At 38.8% G+C, this 23,212-nt stretch overlaps 1 protein-coding gene across 1 annotated transcript; it reads left to right on the top strand.

Annotated features, from left to right (window-relative positions):
* The first annotated feature begins 530 nt into the window (after positions 1-530).
* LOC128245021 (spore coat protein SP65-like) lies at positions 531-22,479 on the top strand. Its single transcript, XM_052963219.1, has 7 exons — positions 531-631; positions 1,179-1,269; positions 8,856-8,987; positions 11,533-11,685; positions 12,956-13,156; positions 21,409-21,564; positions 22,402-22,479. The coding sequence occupies exons 1-6, from the start codon at positions 569-571 to the stop codon at positions 21,561-21,563; spliced, it is 795 nt and encodes a 264-aa protein (XP_052819179.1). The 5' UTR covers positions 531-568; the 3' UTR covers position 21,564; positions 22,402-22,479.
* Positions 22,480-23,212: the final 733 nt, after the last annotated feature.

Genomic DNA, 23,212 nt, shown 5'->3' with positions numbered 1-23,212 from the left:
AAGCTTTTGTTCATACCACAATTATCTCGTGCAGCAATCCATCACAGCGTCTCCTATTGCCGGATGTGCACTAACGCCCGAGACCCGTATGGCTGTCACCATGTTGGAATTTGTCACGATACGGTAATATACCCAATAAAGGAGCCGATGGTATCAAAAAATAAAACTTGTCAAACTAAGACCTCTGTTCTAATTTAAAGATTGCGGTCTCTTGAGCTGTTAAACGTGTTTATATTTATTATAATCATGCAGGGAAATTCTTTTGTCACACACACTGTCTTGGCGACAATTTGGTGATGTCATTAAAACATAGTTTAACCGGGCATCGCGTGGTATACACACGCTGATATATGATGCAATTTATCATATTTTATTCACACGCTGATATATGATGCAATTTATCACGTGGTATTCACACACTGATATATATGTACGACGCAATTTATCACGTGGTATACACACGCTGATATATGATGTAATTTATCACGTGGTATACACACACTGTAAAAGAACTGTTTTTCCTTGTCTTATACTCAGGATTGATGTCGTCTGCTATTTACAGCAATGTATGATGGAAGTTCACAGTCACAACGGAGTCTACACGTACGACTTTGGATGTGGAACCCAAACGGTATGAATAATCAATGACTTGAGTGAAAAATCTTTAATTCATCAGTGGAAACAGAACATGTATATATGTTTCAACCCAAATTCAATTAAATGAAACCTTATATGTTTATATTAAAGCTTCACTCTCACAGATTTACTCACAACTTTTTTTTAATTTTTTGTCTTGGAATGAGCAAATTGTTGCGTCCATATCTGCAAACCAATGATATAAGCCTGCTGACAAAAGATCAGATCGCTTATTTTCATATTTCAGTTCGAAGCCTAATGTTTTATGGCTTAAAGCGTTACTAACGGTTTACGAAAAATGCATATAATATCATTTTTTAACTTGAATAGAAATATCTGTGAATTATATATTAATGGTTTACATGCATTTCAAATAAACTGGCTCGTTCCAAGACAAAAAAGTTGTTAAAAGGTTCAATCTGTGAGAGTGCAGCTTTAAGACAGAAGTTAAAAAAGGCATTTCAAAAACATTGTATTCGATTTTCATTTCATGTCTTCATACATAAATAAAGAACAAGTCGAGTGTTCCTTGTGTTTTCTAGGAATGTCGACATCAGGGACACTTGAAACGGTCCACAACATTGATGTGCCGAACATGCTGTAGTCTCCACAGCTGTGAAAACACGTATTGTCGTAAGTTAAATATTTAGGTCATTTAGTACACTCGCTGTATTTAGTGTTTGTCCTACATTGTCAGTCAATCAAGGCCGCTAGATTTTTAAAATGTTTCGTTGCTTATTTGTTAAGAATCGTTACTTATTTCTGAAGACGGCTCTTCATGATTAAGTAAATTGCTATAACTGCGCATGCGCATATAGCCACGCCTACTGTTTGCATATGCAAGGCTCATTTTCAGTGTTAATGCTGATTTAAATGACTTAACAATATCTTGTATTAATTAAAGGGCCTTTTTACAGGCGAACGGCTCAATCTTAAAGCTGATGCAGTTTGGTAGGGGCTTACACTAGGTCGGTTAGAATATATTAAGTAATTTCTTCGTGAATAAGCAACCACGGTCGCTGCGCTCCACTTCCATAGGTTTCTTATTCACGAAGAAATTATTAAATGAACTCTAACCAATACAGAGAAATAATAATGTTTATTTTGAAACAAAGAAATTTACTGGTCAAGTAAAACAAAGTCAATTAAAAACTGCAAGTAATCCGTCAAATTTATATCGTATAAAAATTCAGTTGTTGCATACAAACGTTACATTTAATTTACATAATTAATATATCGATGCACTTTGACAAACGGCCTTTCTCTCCTGATATTTTTAAGGTAAAACACTGACATGAAATAAGGGCCTGTTACTCTTGATAACACTGACATATTAGAGGTAAAACACTGACATGAAAGAAGGGCCTCTTCCTCTTGATAACAATGACATACTAGAGGTAAAAACACGGACATGATAAAAGGGCCTCTTACTCTTAATAACACTGATATACTAGAGGTAAAACCACGAACATGATGAAGGACCTCTTACTCTTGATAACACTGACATACTAGAGGTTAAAACACGGACATGATAGAAGGGCTTCTTATTCTTGATAACACTGACATACTAGAGGTAAAGACACGGACATGATAGAAGGGCCTCGTACTCTTCATAACACTGACATACTAGAGGTAAAGACACGGACATGATAGAAGGGCCTCTTCCTCTTCATAACACTGACATACTAGAGGTAAAGACATGGACATGATAGAAGGGCCTCTTACTTTTGATAACACTGACATACTAGAGGTCAAAACACGGACATGATAGAAGGGCCTCTTACTATTGATAACACTGACATACTAGAGGTAAAACACGGACATGATAGAAGGCCCTCTTACGCTTGATAAAACTGACATACTAGAGGTAAAACACGGACATAATAGAAATGCCTCTTACTCTTGATACCACTGACATACTAGAGGTAAAACACGGATATGATAGAAGGGCCTCTTACTCTTGATAACACTGACATACTAGAGGTAAAAACACGGACATGATATAAGGCACTCTTATTCTTGATAACACTGACATACTAGAGGTAAAGACACGGACATGATAGAAGGGCCTCTTACTCTTGATAACACTGACATACTAGAGGTAAAGACACGGACATGATAGAAGGGCCTCTTACTCTTCATAACACTGACATATTAGAGGTAAAGACATGGACATGATAGAAAGGCCTCATACTCTTCATAACACTGACATACTAGAGGTCAAAACACGGACATGATAGAAGGGCCTCTTACTATTGATAACACTGACATACTAGAGGTAAAACACGGACATGATAGAAGGCCCTCTTACGCTTGATAAAACTGACATACTAGAGGTAAAACACGGACGTGATAGAAGGGCCTCTTACTCTTGATAACACTGACATACTAGAGGTAAAACACGGACATGATAGAAGGGCCTCTTACTCTTGATAACACTGACATACCAGGTAAATACACTGACGTGGATGCCCCTTACTCTCATATAAACCTGGAATGATAGAAGGGCCCCTTACTTCTTATAAACACTGACATGATAGAAGGGATCCTTGCTCTTTTATAAACATGACATCATAGAATGGTCCCTTACTTTCTTATAAACACTGACATGATAGAATTTCCCCTTACTCTCTAATAAACACTAACATGATAGAAGGGCCCATTACTCTCATATAAGCCTTACATCATAGAATGACCCCTTACTCCAATATAAGCCTGACATCATAGAATGGCCCCTTTCTCTCATATTAACCTGACATTATAGAAGGGTCCTTTACTCTCATATTAACCTGACATCATAGAAAGGACCTTTACTCGAGTATAAACCTGACATGATAGAAGGGTCCTTTACTCTAGTATAACCTGACATGATAGAAGGGACCTTTACTCTAGTATAAACCTGACATCATAGAAGGGCCCTTTACTCTCATATAAATCTGACATCATAGAAGGGACCTGTACTCTAGTATAAACCTGACATGATAGAAGGACCCCTTACACTCATATAAACCTGACATGATAGAAGGGCCCTTTACTTTCATATAAACCTGACATCATAGAAGGGACCTTTACTCTAGTATAAACCTGACATGATAGAAGGGACCTTTACTCTAGTATAAACCTGACATGATAGAAGGCCCTTTACTCTCATATAAGCCTGACATCATAGAAGGTCCCTTTACTCTAGTACAAACACTGACGTGATAGAAGGGACCTTTACTCTAGTATAAACCTGACATCATAGAAGGGACCTTTACTCTAGTATAAACCTGACATGATAGAAGGGCCCTTTGCTCTAATATAAACCTGACATCATAGAAGGGACCTTTATTCTAGTATAAACCTGACATGATAGAAGGGTCCTTTACTCTCATATAAACCTGACATGATAGAAGGGACCTTTACTCTAGTATAAACGTGACATCATAGAAGGGCCCTTTACTCTCATATAAACCTGACATGATAGAAGGGACCTTTACTATAGTATAAACACTGACGTGATAGAAGGGACCTTTCCTCGAGTATAAACCTGACATGATAGAAGGGACCTGTACTCTAGTATAAACCTGACATCATAGAAGGACCCCTTACACTCATATAAACCTGACATCATAGAAGGACCCCTTACTCTCATATAAACCTGACATCATAGAAGGGACCTGTACTCTAGTATAAACCTGACATCATTGAAGGGCCCTTTACTCTAGTATAAACCTGACTTGATAAAAGGGACCTTTACTCTAGTATAAACCTGACATGATAGAAGGGACCTGTACTCTAGTATAAACCTGACATCATACAAGGGACCTTTACTCTAGTATAAACCTGACATGATAGAATGGCCCTTTACTCTCATATAAACCTGACATCATAGAAGGGACCTTTACTCTAGTATAAACCTGACATGATAGAAGGGACCTTTACTCTCATATAAACCTGACATGATAGAAGGGCCCTTTACTTTCATATACACCTGACTTGATAAAAGGGACCTTTACTCTAGTATAAACCTGACATGAAAGAAGGGCCCTTTACTCTCATATAAAACTGACATCATAGAAGGGACATTTACTCTAGTATAAACCTGACATGATAGAAGTGACCTTTACTCTCATATAAAACTGACATCATAGAAGGGACATTTACTCTAGTATAAACCTGACATGATAGAAGGGACCTTTACTCTCATATAAAACTGACATCATAGAAGGGACCTTTACTCTAGTATAAACCTGACATGATAGAAGGGACCTTTACTCTCATATAAACCTGACATCATAGAAGGGACCTTTACTCTCATATAAACCTGACATGATAGAAGGGCCCTTTACTTTCATATAAAACTGACATCATAGAAGGGACATTTACTCTAGTATAAACCTGACATGATAGAAGGGACCTTTACTCTCATATAAACCTGACATCATAGAAGGGACATTTACTCTAGTATAAACCTGACATGATAGAAGTGACCTTTACTCTCATATAAAACTGACATCATAGAAGGGACATTTACTCTAGTATAAACCTGACATGATAGAAGGGACCTTTACTCTAGTATAAACGTGACATCATAGAAGGGACCTTTACTCTAGTATAAACCTGACATGATAGAAGGGCCCTTTACTCTCATATAAACCTGACATGATAGAAGGGACCTTTACTCTCATATAAACCTGACATCATAGAAGGGACCTATACTCTAGTATAAAGCTGACATGATAGAAGGGACCTTTACTCTATATAAACCTGACATGATCGAAGAGCCCTTTACTCTCATATAAACCTGACATCATGGAAGGGACCTTTACTCTCATATAAACCTGACATCATAGAAGGGACCTGTACTCTAGTATAAAGCTGACATGATAGAAGGGACCTTTACTCTATATAAACCTGACATGATCGAAGAGCCCTTTACTCTCATATAAACCTGACATCATAGAAGGGACCTTTACTCTCATATAAACCTGACATCATAGAAGGGACCTTTACTCTCATATAAACCTGACATCATAGAAGGGACCTTTACTCTAGTATAAACCTGACATGATAGAAGGGCCCTTTACTCTCATATAAACCTGACATGATAGAAGGGCCCTTTACTCTCATATAAACCTGACATCATAGAAGGGACCTGTACTCTAGTATAAACCTGACATGATAGAAGGGCCCTTTACTCTAGTATAAACCTGACATGATAGAAGGGCCCTTTACTCTAGTATAAACCTGACATGATAGAAGGGACCTGTACTCTAGTATAAACCTGACATCATAGAAGGGACCTTTACTCTAGTATAAACCTGACATGATAGAAGGGCCCTTTACTCTCATATAAACCTGACATGATAGAAGGGCCCTTTACTCTCATATAAACCTGACATCATAGAAGGGACCTGTACTCTAGTATAAAGCTGACATGATAGCAGGGACCTTTACTCTATATAAACCTGACATGATCGAAGAGCCCTTTACTCTCATATAAACCTGACATCATAGAAGGGACCTTTACTCTCATATAAACCTGACATCATAGAAGGGACCTTTACTCTAGTATAAACCTGACATGATAGAAGGGACCTTTACTCTCATATAAAACTGACATGATAGAAGGGCCCTTTACTTTCATATAAACCTGACATCATTGAAGGGACCTTTACTCTAGTATAAACACTGACGTGATAGAAGGACCCCTTACACTCATATAAACCTGACATGATAAAAGGGCCCTTTACTTTCATATAAACCTGACATCATAGAAGGTCCCTTTACTCTAGTACAAACACTGACGTGATAGAAGGGACCTTTACTCTAGTATAAACCTGACATCATAGAAGGGACCTTTACTCTAGTATAAACCTGACATGATAGAAGGGCCCTTTGCTCTAATATAAACCTGACATCATAGAAGGGACCTTTATTCTAGTATAAACCTGACATGATAGAAGGGTCCTTTACTCTCATATAAACCTTACATGATAGAAGGGACCTTTACTCTAGTATAAACGTGACATCATAGAAGGGCCCTTTACTCTCATATAAACCTGACATGATAGAAGGGACCTTTACTATAGTATAAACACTGACGTGATAGAAGGGACCTTTCCTCGAGTATAAACCTGACATGATAGAAGGGACCTGTACTCTAGTATAAACCTGACATCATAGATGGACCCCTTACACTCATATAAACCTGACATCATAGAAGGACCCCTTACTCTCATATAAACCTGACATCATAGAAGGGACCTGTACTCTAGTATAAACCTGACATCATTGAAGGGCCCTTTACTCTAGTATAAACCTGACTTGATAAAAGGGACCTTTACTCTAGTATAAACCTGACATGATAGAAGGGACCTGTACTCTAGTATAAACCTGACATCATACAAGGGACCTTTACTCTAGTATAAACCTGACATGATAGAATGGCCCTTTACTCTCATATAAACCTGACATCATAGAAGGGACCTTTACTTTAGTATAAAGCTGACATGATAGATGGGCCCTTTACTCTCATATAAACCTGACATGATAGAAGGACCCTTTACTTTCATATAAACCTGACTTGATAAAAGGGACCTTTACTCTAGTATAAACCTGACATGATAGAAGGGCCCTTTACTCTCATATAAAACTGACATCATAGAAGGGACATTTACTCAAGTATAAACCTGACATGATAGAAGTGACCTTTACTCTCATATAAAACTGACATCATAGAAGGGACCTTTACTCTCATATAAACCTGACATGATAGAAGGGACCTGTACTCTAGTATAAAGCTGACATGATAGAAGGGACCTTTACTCTATATAAACCTGACATGATCGAAGAGCCCTTTACTCTCATATAAACCTGACATCATAGAAGGGACCTTTACTCTCATATAAACCTGACATCATAGAAGGGACCTTTACTCTCATATAAACCTGACATGATAGAAGGGACCTTTACTCTAGTATAAACCTGACATGATAGAAGGGCCCTTTACTCTCATATAAACCTGACATGATAGAAGTGACCTGTACTCTAGTATAAACCTGACATGATAGAAGGGCCCTTTACTCTCATATAAACCTGACATGATAGAAGGGCCCTTTACTCTCATATAAACCTGACATCATAGAAGGGTCCTGTACTCTAGTATAAACCTGACATGATAGAAGGGCCCTTTACTCTAGTATAAACCTGACATCATAGAAGGGCCCTTTACTCTAGTATAAACCTGACATCATAGAAGGGACCTTTACTCTAGTATAAACCTGACATCATAGAAGGGACCTTTACTCTAGTATAAACCTGACATGATAGAAGGGCCCTTTACTCTCATATAAACCTGACATGATAGAAGGGCCCTTTACTCTCATATAAACCTGACATCATAGAAGGGACCTTTACTCTCATATAAACCTGACATCATAGAAGGGACCTTTACTCTATATAAACCTGACATGATCGAAGAGCCCTTTACTCTCATATAAACCTGACATCATAGAAGGGACCTTTACTCTCATATAAACCTGACATCATAGAAGGGACATTTACTCTAGTATAAACCTGACATGATAGAAGGGACCTTTACTCTCATATAAAACTGACATGATAGAAGGGCCCTTTACTTTCATATAAACCTGACATCATTGAAGGGACCCTTACTCTAGTATAAACACTGACGTGATAGAAGGACCCCTTACACTCATATAAACCTGACATGATAAAAGGGCCCTTTACTTTCATATAAACCTGACATCATAGAAGGGACCTTTACTCTAGTATAAACACTGACGTGATAGAAGGACCCCTTACACTCATATAAACCTGACATGATAAAAGGGCCGTTTACTCTCATATAAACCTGATATCATAGAAGGGACCTGTACTCTAGTATAGACACTGACGTGATAGAAGGACCCCTTACACTCATATAAACCTGGCATGATTGAAGGGCCGTTTACTCTCATATAAAACTGACATCATAGAAGGGACCTCTACTCTAGTATAAACCTGACATGATAGAAGGACCCCTTACACTCATATAAACCTGACATGATAGAAGGGACCTTTACTTTCTTATTAAACACTGACATGATGGAAGAGTCTCTTAAGCTAATAATTGATGGACCTCTTTCTCTTATTTACGCTGACATGATAGCTTGTATGCGTTGGTTATTCTCCATTTTCAGCCTTACGTTTTCGATTGCTTATTATCATTTCAGACAATTTTGTGAACCCCGACACGACAGCCGTTGTTCATACACAAGCTCATACACATGCGCCTACACATGCGCCAACAAGTGCTCCTACAGATGCACCTACTCATGCGCCTACTGACGCAACGACACATGTTGGTGGGTAACGTTGTATATTTTGACTAGCAAAGTTTGATATTTGATTTTATTTGTGTATATATCCGTAAACACCACATTGTCGCGTAACGCCAACGCTCACTTAACTTTCGTGATAGTTCGTTCAGTAACCAACCAACAACTGTTCAAGTGTTCTAAGTCTTTATTAAAGTTCCACGTTCTTTCTAAGTATAATAATCAGTATATAATACAGCATGACATTTAAGGTAATCTCACATCCTAACTGCCGTCCATTAAGGACCCAAGGCCGCGTTGCTTGCCTTGTCTAAGCCAACTCTAACTTTTTTACATCCAAAATCATTTCTCTTATACTAATTTGTGGTCTGAATATGACAGCTTTACAACCCAAGGAATACACGTTTTTGTAATTAACATGACCATTTTGTACATTTGTACCAGGTCGGCTGTCAACCATTTTCATATTCAAATGTCAATCAAATATGCCCTACATTACTAAACATACAGTATGAAGACACATATCCATTTAATTAAATCTTAATTATATCTTAAATATAACGTATTACGTCACATTCTATTCTGTTACGTGACAACATTTTCTTTTTTACTTGATACACGCTTGAAGGGTGTTATAGAATTTCTACTCTCTTCAAGTCATTACTCCAGAACACGTATGGCTGTTGCAAAATAGTGTACCTCAAAACAATATCAAACAGAGGTGTTCATAAACTTTAATTTATGCAAATGGTTACAGGGACTTATCCAGGATTAAACGTTAGAGGGGAGGGGTACTTAGAGGCGTAACTGTTTAACTTCCACCCCGCCCTCATAACCTTTCTTTTGTTAAAAGAGTTGGCAAGGGGGCTAGGCGTACTCCTCCAGGAAGATTTTCACAATATCTAGTTCGAAATGGTACATTTATGGCGTATTTCATTAATTCATTTCTCCTTTATTGAAAAAAAAAGTAAATAAAAAGTAAATCTGCCCGCTCATTGGGGAGCGGGGGGGGGGGGCGCCGGGTGTGTCCGCTAGTGTGTTATGCATATTTATAAAAAAAAAAAAACAGGGAGTGGCATTTTAAGGGGTTGAAACAGAAATATGATTGAAAGCGAAATGTTAACTTCATAAAAATATAAATAACGATAACTAACTTAAGAAAACCATTATGTTGGTAAAAGAACACCCCACAAATATCGAACAAATAGGAGTATGGTATACAATACACGTATCAACCACTCATTTTAATTTATGGAAACACACTTTTAGACGCATCGGGTATTTTCTTGAACAACAAAAACAACTTCTAAACTGCAGGAGATTTCTTAGTCTACAAATCGTATAGAGACATATTTTTGCAGTGCATATACAAATAGTACTAAGGCCCATTTCAGAATCGCAATTGTAACTGCAATATCTTTAAAAAAAATCCTCAAATTTGATTCCATTGGACACATTGGCTAAAGCTCATTTCATACAAATATGTAGCAAAATTACAAAATTATGACTCAATGATTATTTAAATGATTGTCTTAGATCTACTAAGACCTTTATAGATACGGGACCCTCGCCCAAATATTACAAAAATACGAAAACTCAAATCTGAATCCAAATACTAAATAACATGAAAAGTTATTCAATAATCTAGTTTGTCCTAAGCATTTTTTCTCACGGAATATGTTGATGATACTATAAGGCAATATTTTATAAAAAACTAATACAAAAAATGAACTTCAGTACCAGCTAGAAACAATCAGTGGTATACTGTTACCTCTGTTGCTGTACAATATTCTTTCATCGGAATGTTGACAGAAGTTTTAAATTTTGTCATTTTAATGGATGTGAACAAGGACAATACTTCCGTGAATTCGAGCTACATAAATGTTGTAAAATTCATCAGAAAAGAGGGATTTTATGTGGAATCAGTGACTGTGACAGTGTGTAAACTTGAGCATTGCTGGGGAACAGCCTAGAATTAGCATTTTGTAAGGAAGTAGACAGTAGACAGTGTTTTTTTCACTGGAGTGCAGGATGATGGACATTTCCTTGTGTTACTTTGGATTTATGTGGCTATAGTTGTTTATAGATGCAATGCTCTTGTGTACCGATGGTTGCATCATCTGGTTCGCAAAAACATTGTTGTCATTCAATTTCTGGACGAGGTATTTTCGAGCACTGTGATCAGGGAGGTGTTTGTTTGGATTAAGCCCAGCCTTCTTCACCATTCGTTTCATCGTGGAGCTGAGTTTGTTGACACCGACATGATTTCTTTTGAAAGATCGTTTCTAATGTTTGTTAACATTTTTAAACAGCGCGTATGAATAAATTTTTACCATTTTACCTTATTTGCATAGTTATTACACTAGTGATATATGAACATTATTGCATGGGGGTACATCACTCCAGCGCGGTATGTTATGTTATAAATGTATAAACATGTATAGTTTTTTCACCATGCTAGCTGTGAGTCATCACTATGCAAGCGCTACTCCGTAAGCGTATGAATGTTATTTACCATATTTTCAAATTCTTGAACAATTTAATCCAATACTTTATCAAAACTTTATTGCAGACACCGACTGCCGAGACTATGAAAGTGAAGTGTTTTCGTGTGCGGATATTCAATGCGACGACCAGAGTTCTGTTGGACACGCCATAGCTCATGAAAAGTGTCCCAAATACTGCGGATTCTGCCGGGCGACAACTGATGTCAATATGATAACAGGTTTGACAATAAAGTGTATTATTGTAATGCACCAGTCAATTGTAACCACGCCCCCCGCGCAGGTCCGGGGGTATACCCGGGATAGCCGGGGAAATGGGCCGTGTTTTTACCCTTCAGTGGCCCCACAAAGCTGGGTGAATGCGGTGGTTTTATCTTCGCTTTAAATATAGCGGGCAGTTGGTCTTACCTAGGGTCCCTGGGGTGCGGGGGCTTTTGGCGGGGATTTTACCATCTGTTCGTCCCCGCAGAGCGGGGATTTAAGCCGGGGTTGGCTGGACCGAAAGTCAAAGTCCCCGCTATTCCCCGGACCTGGTGGGGGCCGTGGTTACAATTGACTGGTGCATAATATCTACCCTCATGCATACGAAACGTTCCACGAATGTAGATGCAAAGTTGGGTTTATGAAATGAAACGAAATTCTTTGTAAGGATGTCGAAAACAATTTATACTGTGCCTTTTCTACACATTATGGGATCGAATGATGGCTCATATACTTTAGTAAAACACTTGTATTTTCTTTTAAAATCGGATAATAGCGTCATGCTGAGTCCATTTTCTTGCGCGATTCCATTCATTTTGGACTGTGATTAAGTACCTTATCAAGATGATATTTCACTGCTGATACAAAAATTAAACCAAACTAACTTACAAAAGACTGCTGACAAAAAATCTCGCAAATTTTCATATTTCCATGTTTTATGGCTTAAACCGTTATTAATGCACCAGTCAATTGTAACCAAGGCCCCCAGAATCCGGGGGTAAACCGGGGATAGCCGGGGAAATGGGCCGTGTTTTTACTTTTCAGGTGGCCCCGCAGTGCCGGGCGAATGCGGTGGTTTTGTCTTCGCGCAAAATATAACGGGGAATGGGCCTTACCAAGGGTCCCTTGGGTGCGGGGGCATTTGGCGGGGATTTTACCATCATTTCGTTCCCGCAGGGCGGGGATTTTAGCCGAGGTTGGTTGGACCGAAATTCAAAGTCCCCGTCATTCCCCGGACCTGGGGGGGGGGGGGGCGTGGTTACAATTGACTGGTGCATAACGGTTTGCAAAAATGCATAAAATATCAATTTTGGAACGAAAATATGAAAATCTGCTTTCAGATCTTTTGTCAGCAGTCTATTATCACTGGTTTGCAGATATTGACGCAAAACAATGATCGTTCCATGTCAAAAAAAAATGAAAAAGTTGTCAAAACGTTCAATCTGTAAGAGTGCAGCTTTAAACCCAAAGAATATTTGCTCTATAATATAATCGAACACTTTATTGTAGAAAACAAATGTCGTGACTACGAAAGTGACGTGTTTTCGTGTGCGGATATTTACTGCCACGACCAGAGCTCTGTGGGACACGCTATTGCCCATGAAAAGTGCGCCAAGCACTGTGGATTCTGTGGTTCTAAAACCGATGCCCCTGTAATTAACACATCTACAGCACCCGACACTACAAGACCCAGCCTTCCCACAACCGAAGGTATGATTCTCGGTCAGGGCTATATAGCAACGCAAGCACACAAAATGTTTCACGAATGTATTAACTGACATTAGGGATCGGTGTAAACGCGGTATTCTATTTAGGTCTCGCATGTTTGTATCAACTGACATTAGGGATCGATGTAAACGCGGTATCCTATGTAGGTCTCGCCTGTTTGTATCAACTGACATTAGGGATCGGTGTAAACGCGGTATTCTATGTATGTCTCGCCTGTTTGTATCAACTGACATTAGGGATCGGTGTAAACGCGGTATTCTATGTAGGTATCGCCTGTTTGTATTACTGAAATTAGGGATCGGTGTTAATGCAGTATTCTATGTAGGTCTCGCCTGTTTGTATTAACTGACATTAGGGATCGATGTAAATGCGGGATCTTATGTAGATCTCGCCTGTTTGTATCAACTGACTTTAGGGATCGGTGTAAATGCGGTATCCTATGTAGATCTCGCATGTTTGTAATCACTTTTATTTTGGATCGGTGTAAATGCGGTATTCTATGTAGGTCTCGCCTGTTTGTATTAACTGACATTAGAGATCGGTGTAAATGCGGTGACCTATGTAGGTCTCGTCTGTTGGTATTTACTTTCATTAGGGATCGGTGTAAATGCGGTATCCTATGTAGGCCTCGCCTGTTTGTATTCGCTTTTATTTTGGATCGGTGTAAATGCGGAAACCTATGTAGGTCTCGCCTGTTTGTATTACTGACATTAGGGATCGGTGTAAATGCGGTATCCTATGTAGGTCTCGCCTGTTTGTATTCACATTTATTTTGAATCGGCGTAAATGCGGTAACCTATGTAGGTCTCGCCTGTTTGTATTAACTGACATTAGGGATCGGTGTAATTGCGGAAACCTATGTATATATTTCGCCTGTTTGTATTAACTGACATTTGGGATCGTTGTAAATGCAGAAACTTATGAAGGTCTTGCCTGTTTGTATTAACTGACATTAGGGATCGGTGTAAATACGGAAACCTATGTACGTCTTGCCTGTTTGTATCAACTGACATTAGGGATCGGTGTAAATGCGGTATCCTATGTAGGTTTCGCCTGTTTGTATCAACTGACATTAGGGATCGGTGTAAAAGCGGTATTGTATTCACTTTTATTTTGGATCGGTGTAAATGCGGTATCCTATGTAGGCCTCGCCTGTTTGTATTCTCTTTTATTTTGGATCGGTGTAAATGCGGAAACCTATGTAGGTCTCGCCTGTTTGTATTACTGACATTAGGGATCGGTGTAAATGCGGTATCCTATGTAGGTCTCGCCTGTTTGTATTCACATTTATTTTGAATCGGCGTAAATGCGGTAACCTATGTAGGTCTCGCCTGTTTGTATTAACTGACATTAGGGATCGGTGTAAATGCGGAAACCTATGTATATATTTCGCCTGTTTGTATTAACTGACATTTGGGATCGTTGTAAATGCAGAAACTTATGAAGGTCTTGCCTGTTTGTATTAACTGACATTAGGGATCGGTGTAAATGCGGTATCCTATGTAGGCCTCGCCTGTTTTTATTCAATTTTATTTTGTATCGGTGTAAATGCGGAAACCTATATAGATCTCGCCTGTTTGTTTTAACTGACATTAGGGATCGTTGTAAATGCGGAAACCTATGTAAGCATCTCCTGTTTGTATAATCTGACATTAGGGATCGGTGTAAATGCGGAATCCTATGTATGTCTCGCCTGTTTGTATTAACTGACTTTAGGGATCGGTGTAAATGCAGTATCCTATGTAGGTCTCGCCTGTTTGTATTAACTGACATTATTGATAGATTTAAATGCGGTATCCTATGTAGGTCTCGCCTGTTTGAATTAACTGACATTAGGGATCGGTGTGAGAGCGGAAACCTATGTATGTCTGGCCTGTTTTTATTAACTGACATTAGTTATAGATTTAAATGCGGTATCCTATGTAGGTCTCGCCTGTTTGTATTAACTGACATTAGTGATAGATTGAAATGCGGTTTCCTATGTAGGTCTCGCCTGTTTGTATTAACTGACATTAGTGATAGATTTAAATGCGGTATCCTATGTAGGTCTCGCCTGTTTGTATTAACTGACATTAGTGATAGATTTAAATGCGGTATCCTATGTAGGTCTCGCCTGTTTGTATTAACTGACATTAGAGATAGGTGTAAATGCGGAAACCTATATACGTCTCGCCAGTTTGTATTAACTGACATTAGGGATCGGTGTGAATGCGGAAACCTATGTATGTCTCGCCTGTTTGTATTAACTGACATTAGTGATAGATTTAAATGCGGTATCCTATGTAGGTCTCGCCTGTTTGTATTAATTGACATTAGTGATAGATTTAAATGCGGTATCCTATGTAAGTCTCGCCTGTTTGTATTAACTGACATGAGGGTTCGGTGTAAATGCGGAAACCTATATAGGTCTCGCCAGTTTGTATTAACTGACATTAGGGATCGGTGTGAAAGCAGAAACCTATGTATGTCTCGCCTGTTTGTATTAACTGACATTAGTGATAGATTTAAATGCGGTATTCTATGTATGTCTCGCCTGTTTGTATTGAATGACATTAGTGATAGATTTAAATGCGGTTTCCTATGTAGGTCTCGCCTGTTTGTATTAACTGACATTAGGGATCGGTGTAAATGCGGAATCCTATCTTGGTCTCGCCTGTTTGTATTAACTGACATTAGGGATCGGTGTAAATGCGGAAACATATGTAAGTATCGCCTGTTTGTATTAACTTACATTAGGGATCGGTGTAAATGCGGAAACCTATATAGGTCTCGCCTGTTTATATTAACTGACATTAGGGATCGGTGTAAATGCGGAAACCTATATAGGTCTCGCCTGTTTGTTTTAACTGACATTAGGGATCGTTGTAAAAGCGGAAACCTATGTATGTCTCGCCTGTTTGTATTAACTGACCTTAGGGATCGGTGTAAATGCGGAAACCTATGTAGGTCTCGCCAGTTTGTATTAACTGACATTAGGGATCGGTGTAAATGCGGAAACATATGTATGTCTCGCCTGTTTGTATTAACTGACATTTGGGATCGGTGTAAATGCGGAAACCTATGTAGGTCTCGCCTGTTTGTATTAACTGACATTAGGGATCGGTGTGAATGCGGAAACCTATGTATGTCTCGTCTGTTTGTATTAACTGACATTAGGGATCGGTGTAAATGCGGTCTCCTATGTATGTCTCGCCTGTTTGTATCAACTGACATTAGGGATCGGTGTAAATGCGGTATCCTATGTAGGTTTCGCCTGTTTGTATCAACTGACATTAGGGATCGGTGTAAAAGCGGTATTGTATTCACTTTTATTTTGGATCGGTGTAAATGCGGTATTCTATGTAGGTCTCGCCTGTTTGTATTAAATGACATTAGGGATCGGTGTAAATGCGGTAACCTATGGAGGCGTCGCCTGTTTGTATTCATTTTAAATTTTGGTTCGGTGTAAATTCGGTAACCTATGTAGGTCTAGCCTGTTTGTATTACTGACATTAGGGATCGATGTAAATGCGGGATCTTATGTAGGTCTCGCCTGTTTGTATCAACTGACTTTAGGGATCGGTGTAAATGCGGTATCCTATGCAGATCTCGCGTGTTTGTATTCACTTTTATTATGGATCGGTGTAAATGCGGTATTCTATGTAGGTCTCGCCTGTTTGTATTAACTGACATTAGGGATCGGTGTAAATGCGGTAACCTATGTAAGTCTCGTCTGTTGGTATTTACTTTCATTAGGGATCGGTGTAAATGTGGTATCCTATGTAGGCCTCGCCTGTTTGTATTCACTTTTATTTTGGATCGGTGTTAATGCGAAAACCTATGTAGGTCTCGCCTGTTTGTATTACTGACATTAGGGATCGGTGTAAAATGCGGTATCCTATGTAGATCTCGCCTGTTTGTATTCACATTTATTTTGAATCGGGGTAAATGCGGTAACCTATGTAGGTCTCGCCTGTTTGTATTAACTGACATTAGGGATCGGTGTAAATGCGGACACCTATGTATATATTTCGCCTGTTTGTTTTAACTGACATTTGGGATCGTTGTAAATGCGGAAACCTATGTAGGTCTTGCCTGTTTGTATAAACTGACATTAGGGATCGGTGTAAATGCGGAAACCTATGTAGGTCTCGCATGTTTGTATTAACTGACATTAGGGATCGGTGTAAATGCGGAAACCTATGTATGTCTTGCCTGTTTGTATCAACTGACATTAGGGATCGGTGTAAATGCGGTATCCTATGTAGGTCTCGCCTGTTTGTATCAACTGACATTAGGGATCGGTGTAAATGCGGTATCCTATGTAGGTCCCGCCTGTTTGTATCAACTGACATTAGGGATCGGTGTAAACGCGGTATTCTATGTATGTCTCGCCTGTTTGTATCAACTGACATTAGGGATCGGTGTAAACGCGGTATTCTATGTAGGTCTCGCCTGTTTGTATTACTGAAATTAGGGATCGGTGTTAATGCGGTATTCTATGTAGGTCTCGCCTGTTTGTATAAACTGACATTAGGGATCGTTGTAAATGCGGGATCTTGTGTAGGACTCGCCTGTTTGTATCAACTGACTTTAGGGATCGTCGTAAATGCGGTATCCTATGTAGATCTCGCCTGTTTGTATTCACTTTTATTTTGGATCGGTGTATATGCGGTATTCTATGTAGGTCTCGCCTGTTTGTATTAACTGACATTAGGGATCGGTGTAAAGGCGGTAACCTATGTAAGTCTCGTCTGTTGGTATTTACATTCATTAGGGATCGGTGTAAATGCGGTATCCTATGTAGGCCTCGCCTGTTTTTATTCAATTTTATTTTGGATCGGTGTAAATGCGGTAACCTATGTACGTCTCGCCTGTTTGTATTACTGACATTAGGGATCGGTGTAAATGCGGTATAATATGTAGGTCTCGCCTGTTTGTATTAACTGACATTAGGGATCGGTGTAAATGCGGTATCCTATGTAGGTCTCGCCTGTTTATATTCAATTTTATTTTGAATCGGTGTAAATGCGGTAACCTATGTAGGTCTCGCCTGTTTGTATTACTGACATTAGGGATCGGTTTAAATGCGGTATAATATGTAGGTCTCGCCTGTTTGTATTAACTGACATTAGGGATCGGTGTAAATGCGGTATCCTATGTAGGCCTCGCCTGTTTTTATTCAATTTTATTTTGTATCGGTGTAAATGCGGAAACCTATATAGATCTCGCCTGTTTGTTTTAACTGACATTAGGGATCGTTGTAAATGCGGAAACCTATGTAAGCATCGCCTGTTTGTATAAACTGACATTAGGGATCGGTGTAAATGCGGAATCCTATGTATGTCTCGCCTGTTTGTATTAACTGACTTTAGGGATCGGTGTAAATGCAGTATCCTATGTAGGTCTCGCCTGTTTGTATTAACTGACATTATTGATAGATTTAAATGCGGTATCCTATGTAGGTCTCGCCTGTTTGAATTAACTGACATTAGGGATCGGTGTGAGTGCGGAAACCTATGTATGTCTGGCCTGTTTTTATTAACTGACATTAGTGATAGATTTAAATGCGGTATCCTATGTAGGTCTCGCATGTTTGTATTAACTGATATTAGTGATAGATTGAAATGCGGTTTCCTATGTAGGTCTCGCCTGTTTGTATTAACTGACATTAGTGATAGATTTAAATGCGGTATCCTATGTAGGTCTCGCCAGTTTGTATTAACTGACATTAGTGATAGATTTAAATGCGGTATCCTATGTAGGTCTCGCCTGTTTGTATTAACTGACATTAGAGATAGGTGTAAATGCGGAAACCTATATACGTCTCGCCAGTGTGTATTAACTGACATTAGGGATCGGTGTGAATGCGGAAACCTATGTATGTCTCGCCTGTTTGTATTAACTGACATAAGTGATAGATTTAAATGTGGTATCCTATGTAGGTCTCGCCTGTTTGTATTAATTGACATTAGTGATAGATTTAAATACGGTATCCTATGTAGGTCTCGCCTGTTTGTATTAACTGACATGAGGGTTCGGTGTAAATGCGGAAACCTATATAGGTCTCGCCAGTTTGTATTAACTGACATTAGGGATCGGTGTGAAAGCAGAAACCTATGTATGTCTCGCCTGTTTGTATTAACTGACATTAGTGATAGATTTAAATGCGGTATTCTATGTATGTCTCGCCTGTTTGTATTGAATGACATTAGTGATAGATTTAAATGCGGTATCCTATGTAGGTCTCGCCTGTTTGTATTAACTGACATTAGGGATCGGTGTAAATGCGGAATCCTATGTTGGTCTCGCCTGTTTGTATTAACTGACATTAGGGATCGGTGTAAATGCGGAAACATATGTAAGTATCGCCTGTTTGTATTAACTTACATTAGGGATCGGTGTAAATGCGGAAACCTATATAGGTCTCGCCTGTTTGTATTAACTGACATTAGGGATCGGTGTAAATGCGGAAACCTATATAGGTCTCGCCTGTTTGTTTTAACTGACATTAGGGATCGTTGTAAAAGCGGAAACCTATGTATGTCTCGCCTGTTTGTATTAACTGACCTTAGGGATCGGTGTAAATGCGGAAACCTATGTAGGTCTCGCCAGTTTGTATTAACTGACATTAGGGATCGGTGTAAATGCGGAAACATATGTATGTCTCGCCTGTTTAGGTGTGAATGCGGAAACCTATGTATGTCTCGTCTGTTTGTATTAACTGACATTAGGGATCGGTGTAAATGCGGTCTCCTATGTATGTCTCGCCTGTTTGTATTAACTGACATTAGGGATCGGTGTAAATGCGGTATCCTATGTAGGTCTCGCCTGTTTGTATTAACTGACATTAGTGATAGATTTAAATGCGGTATCCTATGTAGGTCTCGCCTGTTTGTATTAACTGACATAAGTGATAGATTTAAATGCGGTATCCTATGTAGGTCTCGCCTGTTTGTATTAACTGACATTAGGGATCGGTGTGAATGCGGAAACCTATGTATGTCTTGCCTGTTTGTATTAACTGACATTAGTGATAGATTTAAATGCGGTATCCTATGTAGGTCTCGCCTGTTTGTATTAACTGACATTAGTGATAGATTTAAATGCGGTATCCTATGTAGGTCTCGCCTGTTTGTATTAACTGACATTAGGGATCGGTGTAAATGCGGAAACCTATATAGGTCTCGCCTGTTTGTATTAACTGACATTAGGGATCGGTGTAGATGCGGAAACCTATGTATGTCTCGTCTGTTTGTATTAACTGACATTAGGGATCGGTGTGAATGCGGTATCCTATGTAGGTCTCGCCTGTTTGTATTTACTTTCATTAGGGAGCGGTGTAAATGCGGTGGTGTGATGTTACCTGTTGTATTTGCTAATCTTTCTATTATATTCTCTACGGATATGGTTCATTGCAATGGTCGTTTGGTCATATATGTATGATATGAGGAAACTGAACATGCTTGAAACTAAGGCTTTAGTCCAGTCATATCGTGACAAAATTTCACCAAATTGTGCACTTTAGGTTAACATTATGAAATTTTGCCAAATGATACAAATATATGTTCAGTTTAAAAAAAGCCCAGGATCCATCTCAATTTCGTCCAATATGGCTGCCAAAGTCCAAGATTGCCGCCATAATCTTTAATATTGTAATGAGGAATGGTATTAGTAAATAAATTGTGACATTACCTCAGTAAATACATTATTTACGTAGTATTTACTTTTTCTTTAAATCTTACAATGAAATTCGTTTGGTTGCTAACTGCCATGTGTCGGCGTAAATGCTGTATCCTATGTATGTCTGGCTTGTTCGTGCTAGTGTCACTATATACCAGCTCATATGTGGTTTCGTATGTAGTTATCGCTTCTTTGTATCAACTGCTTTAATATGGCTTATATGTATGCCGTCCTTGTCTTTCCCCATTTAGATTTGTAAAACAATCCCAGCGTTTTTGTACTGCTATTCTGCTGCACGTATTGTGTTTGTGGTGAATGCAAGTTTTGCGCATCCGGCCGGCCTTCGGAGTCCTTTTGGGGCCTAGCCTTGTGCCGAAACAAGGATTAAAAGCTACGTTTTTGAGAACTGAAATCGCCCCTGAAGTTGTTCTTGTGTATAAGTGTCTCCAGAAATTCCGATTTAAAACAAATACACATTCACACGCAAGTGCATATTTTAACCGTCGGGAGAAATGCGTTACAATCAAATAATAAGAAAATGTAATTATATCTAACATGCATTCTAAATTCAGGAACAACGACTGCAAGACCATGTGTAGACGTGGAGGAAGACAGCTTCAAATGTGCTGACTGGAAAAGCTTCGGCTTCTGTGACCCCGCTGTCGACGCAGGCTACCAGGTATCCCTAGTCAAGTGCAGGAAGACTTGCGCGATTTGCTCTGGATAAGGTGAGATATGGGTTGGTATTCAATATTCATACATCATTGACTTCATTTACTCCATTGGTCAGTTATTAATAACAAGTAATCCGATTAGCTACATCGTTCTTACATCCCATTAAGACCAATATTGAATACCAGCCATGGGGCATGCTATCGTTGAATGGCTTTATTCAAAATTGAAACGTTAATCATAAATTAGGTGGATCGAGTAAAGCAAGATTAAAACATTTTGTGTTCTTAGTGTTTACAGCGTGATTATTGCAGACTCGGGGCCATTATTTGACGTCATGTCTGTTAAGTTGTCTGTAAAAACTGTCACATTACACATTAAAAAATGTCACATGACTTAACAGACAATGTCACATGACACGTCTAGAAAATAGCCTATGACAAATCCAAAAATGTCAAATGACATATCCAAAAATGAAAATTGCTCTCGTTTTAATTTTCTGAAAAAAAAACACACACTTAATTTGTTGAGCGATTTGACGTTATTGTCAAATTGTATTTCACTAGGTTAATTAAAAAAAGTAATGCTTTACGTATAATTTTCAAAACAGTCGACATTGTGGGCTTTTAACCTACATATGAAATCGTGACTGAAGGAGAGTAAAGCTTCTTTCGGATTTTATGAAATTAGCAAAATAAGCATTTCGAACATTTTCGTACTGTTTGACTTCTCAATCGAGACCATTGTGTATACCTGATGACATTCATAAGATAAGGATTACTCACATTTAAAGTCTGGTGTATAGTAATCAATTGCATTTTTTCTCAATGAAAGGGTTTATGTTTCTTTTGTTGAATTAATATTTTGTGCAGAATCATTATGTGTACTTTCAGATATGCAGCTAAGCATTGTTTGCTGACATGCCGTCTACTCTTGTAAATTTATGGAGTAAAACTGCATGAACTCATTGACTTGTTGTAGAGTTCGTCCTTGTCCTTAATCGTATGACCGCTTATAAACATGTCCCTTTTATAGAGCAGAGAGTTTAGATAATGCTTAATCAAAAAAAGGTACAGATGAACTGTTTTAAATGCACTAAAGGACATTTGAGTTTAGCTTACCAGAATTATGCTCCTTTGTTATACTTATGACCGAGTCGAAGAAAATCATTTTAGTTTTGATGATCAACTGGACTTGATATTTCGTTAAAATCACGTCATTAGCTCGTACTGTACGTGTGAAATGCCCAGGAGTTTTCATTCTTTTAAATGTTCGTCGCCCAGAGCTTCCTCTGACTGTTGACTGTCTAAGACTCTTCATCTGACATGCTTGATTCTGTCCATATTTGAAATGTCATTTTACACCACGCTTCTACATATTAAATATTAAAACTGGAGAGAGGGGAAGAAAGAGAAGGGAGAAAGTCGAGAGGGGAGAAGAGCTGAGAGGCGAGAAAGGTAGGGGGATAAAGAGGTTAAAGACTGGATAGAGAGGGGAAGAAAGAGAGGGGTGAAAGAGGAGGGGAGAAAGAGGTGGGAGAAAGGGGAGTCGGGAAAAGAGTTAAAGAGGGGAAGAAAGAGAGGAGAGAAAGGAAAGGAAAAAAGAGGGAAAGAATGATGAGGGGGAGATAGATAGGGGAGGGAGATTTGAGATAGGAGGTAATTGAGAGTAGAAAGGGAACGGGGAGAGAATGTGGTTAAGAAG

This window comes from Mya arenaria, chromosome 8, assembly GCF_026914265.1.
Source record: "Mya arenaria isolate MELC-2E11 chromosome 8, ASM2691426v1".
Lineage (NCBI taxonomy): Eukaryota > Metazoa > Mollusca > Bivalvia > Myida > Myidae > Mya > Mya arenaria.
Note: the sequence above shows the minus strand (reverse complement) of the source record. Positions and strands in the feature narration are given on the sequence as shown.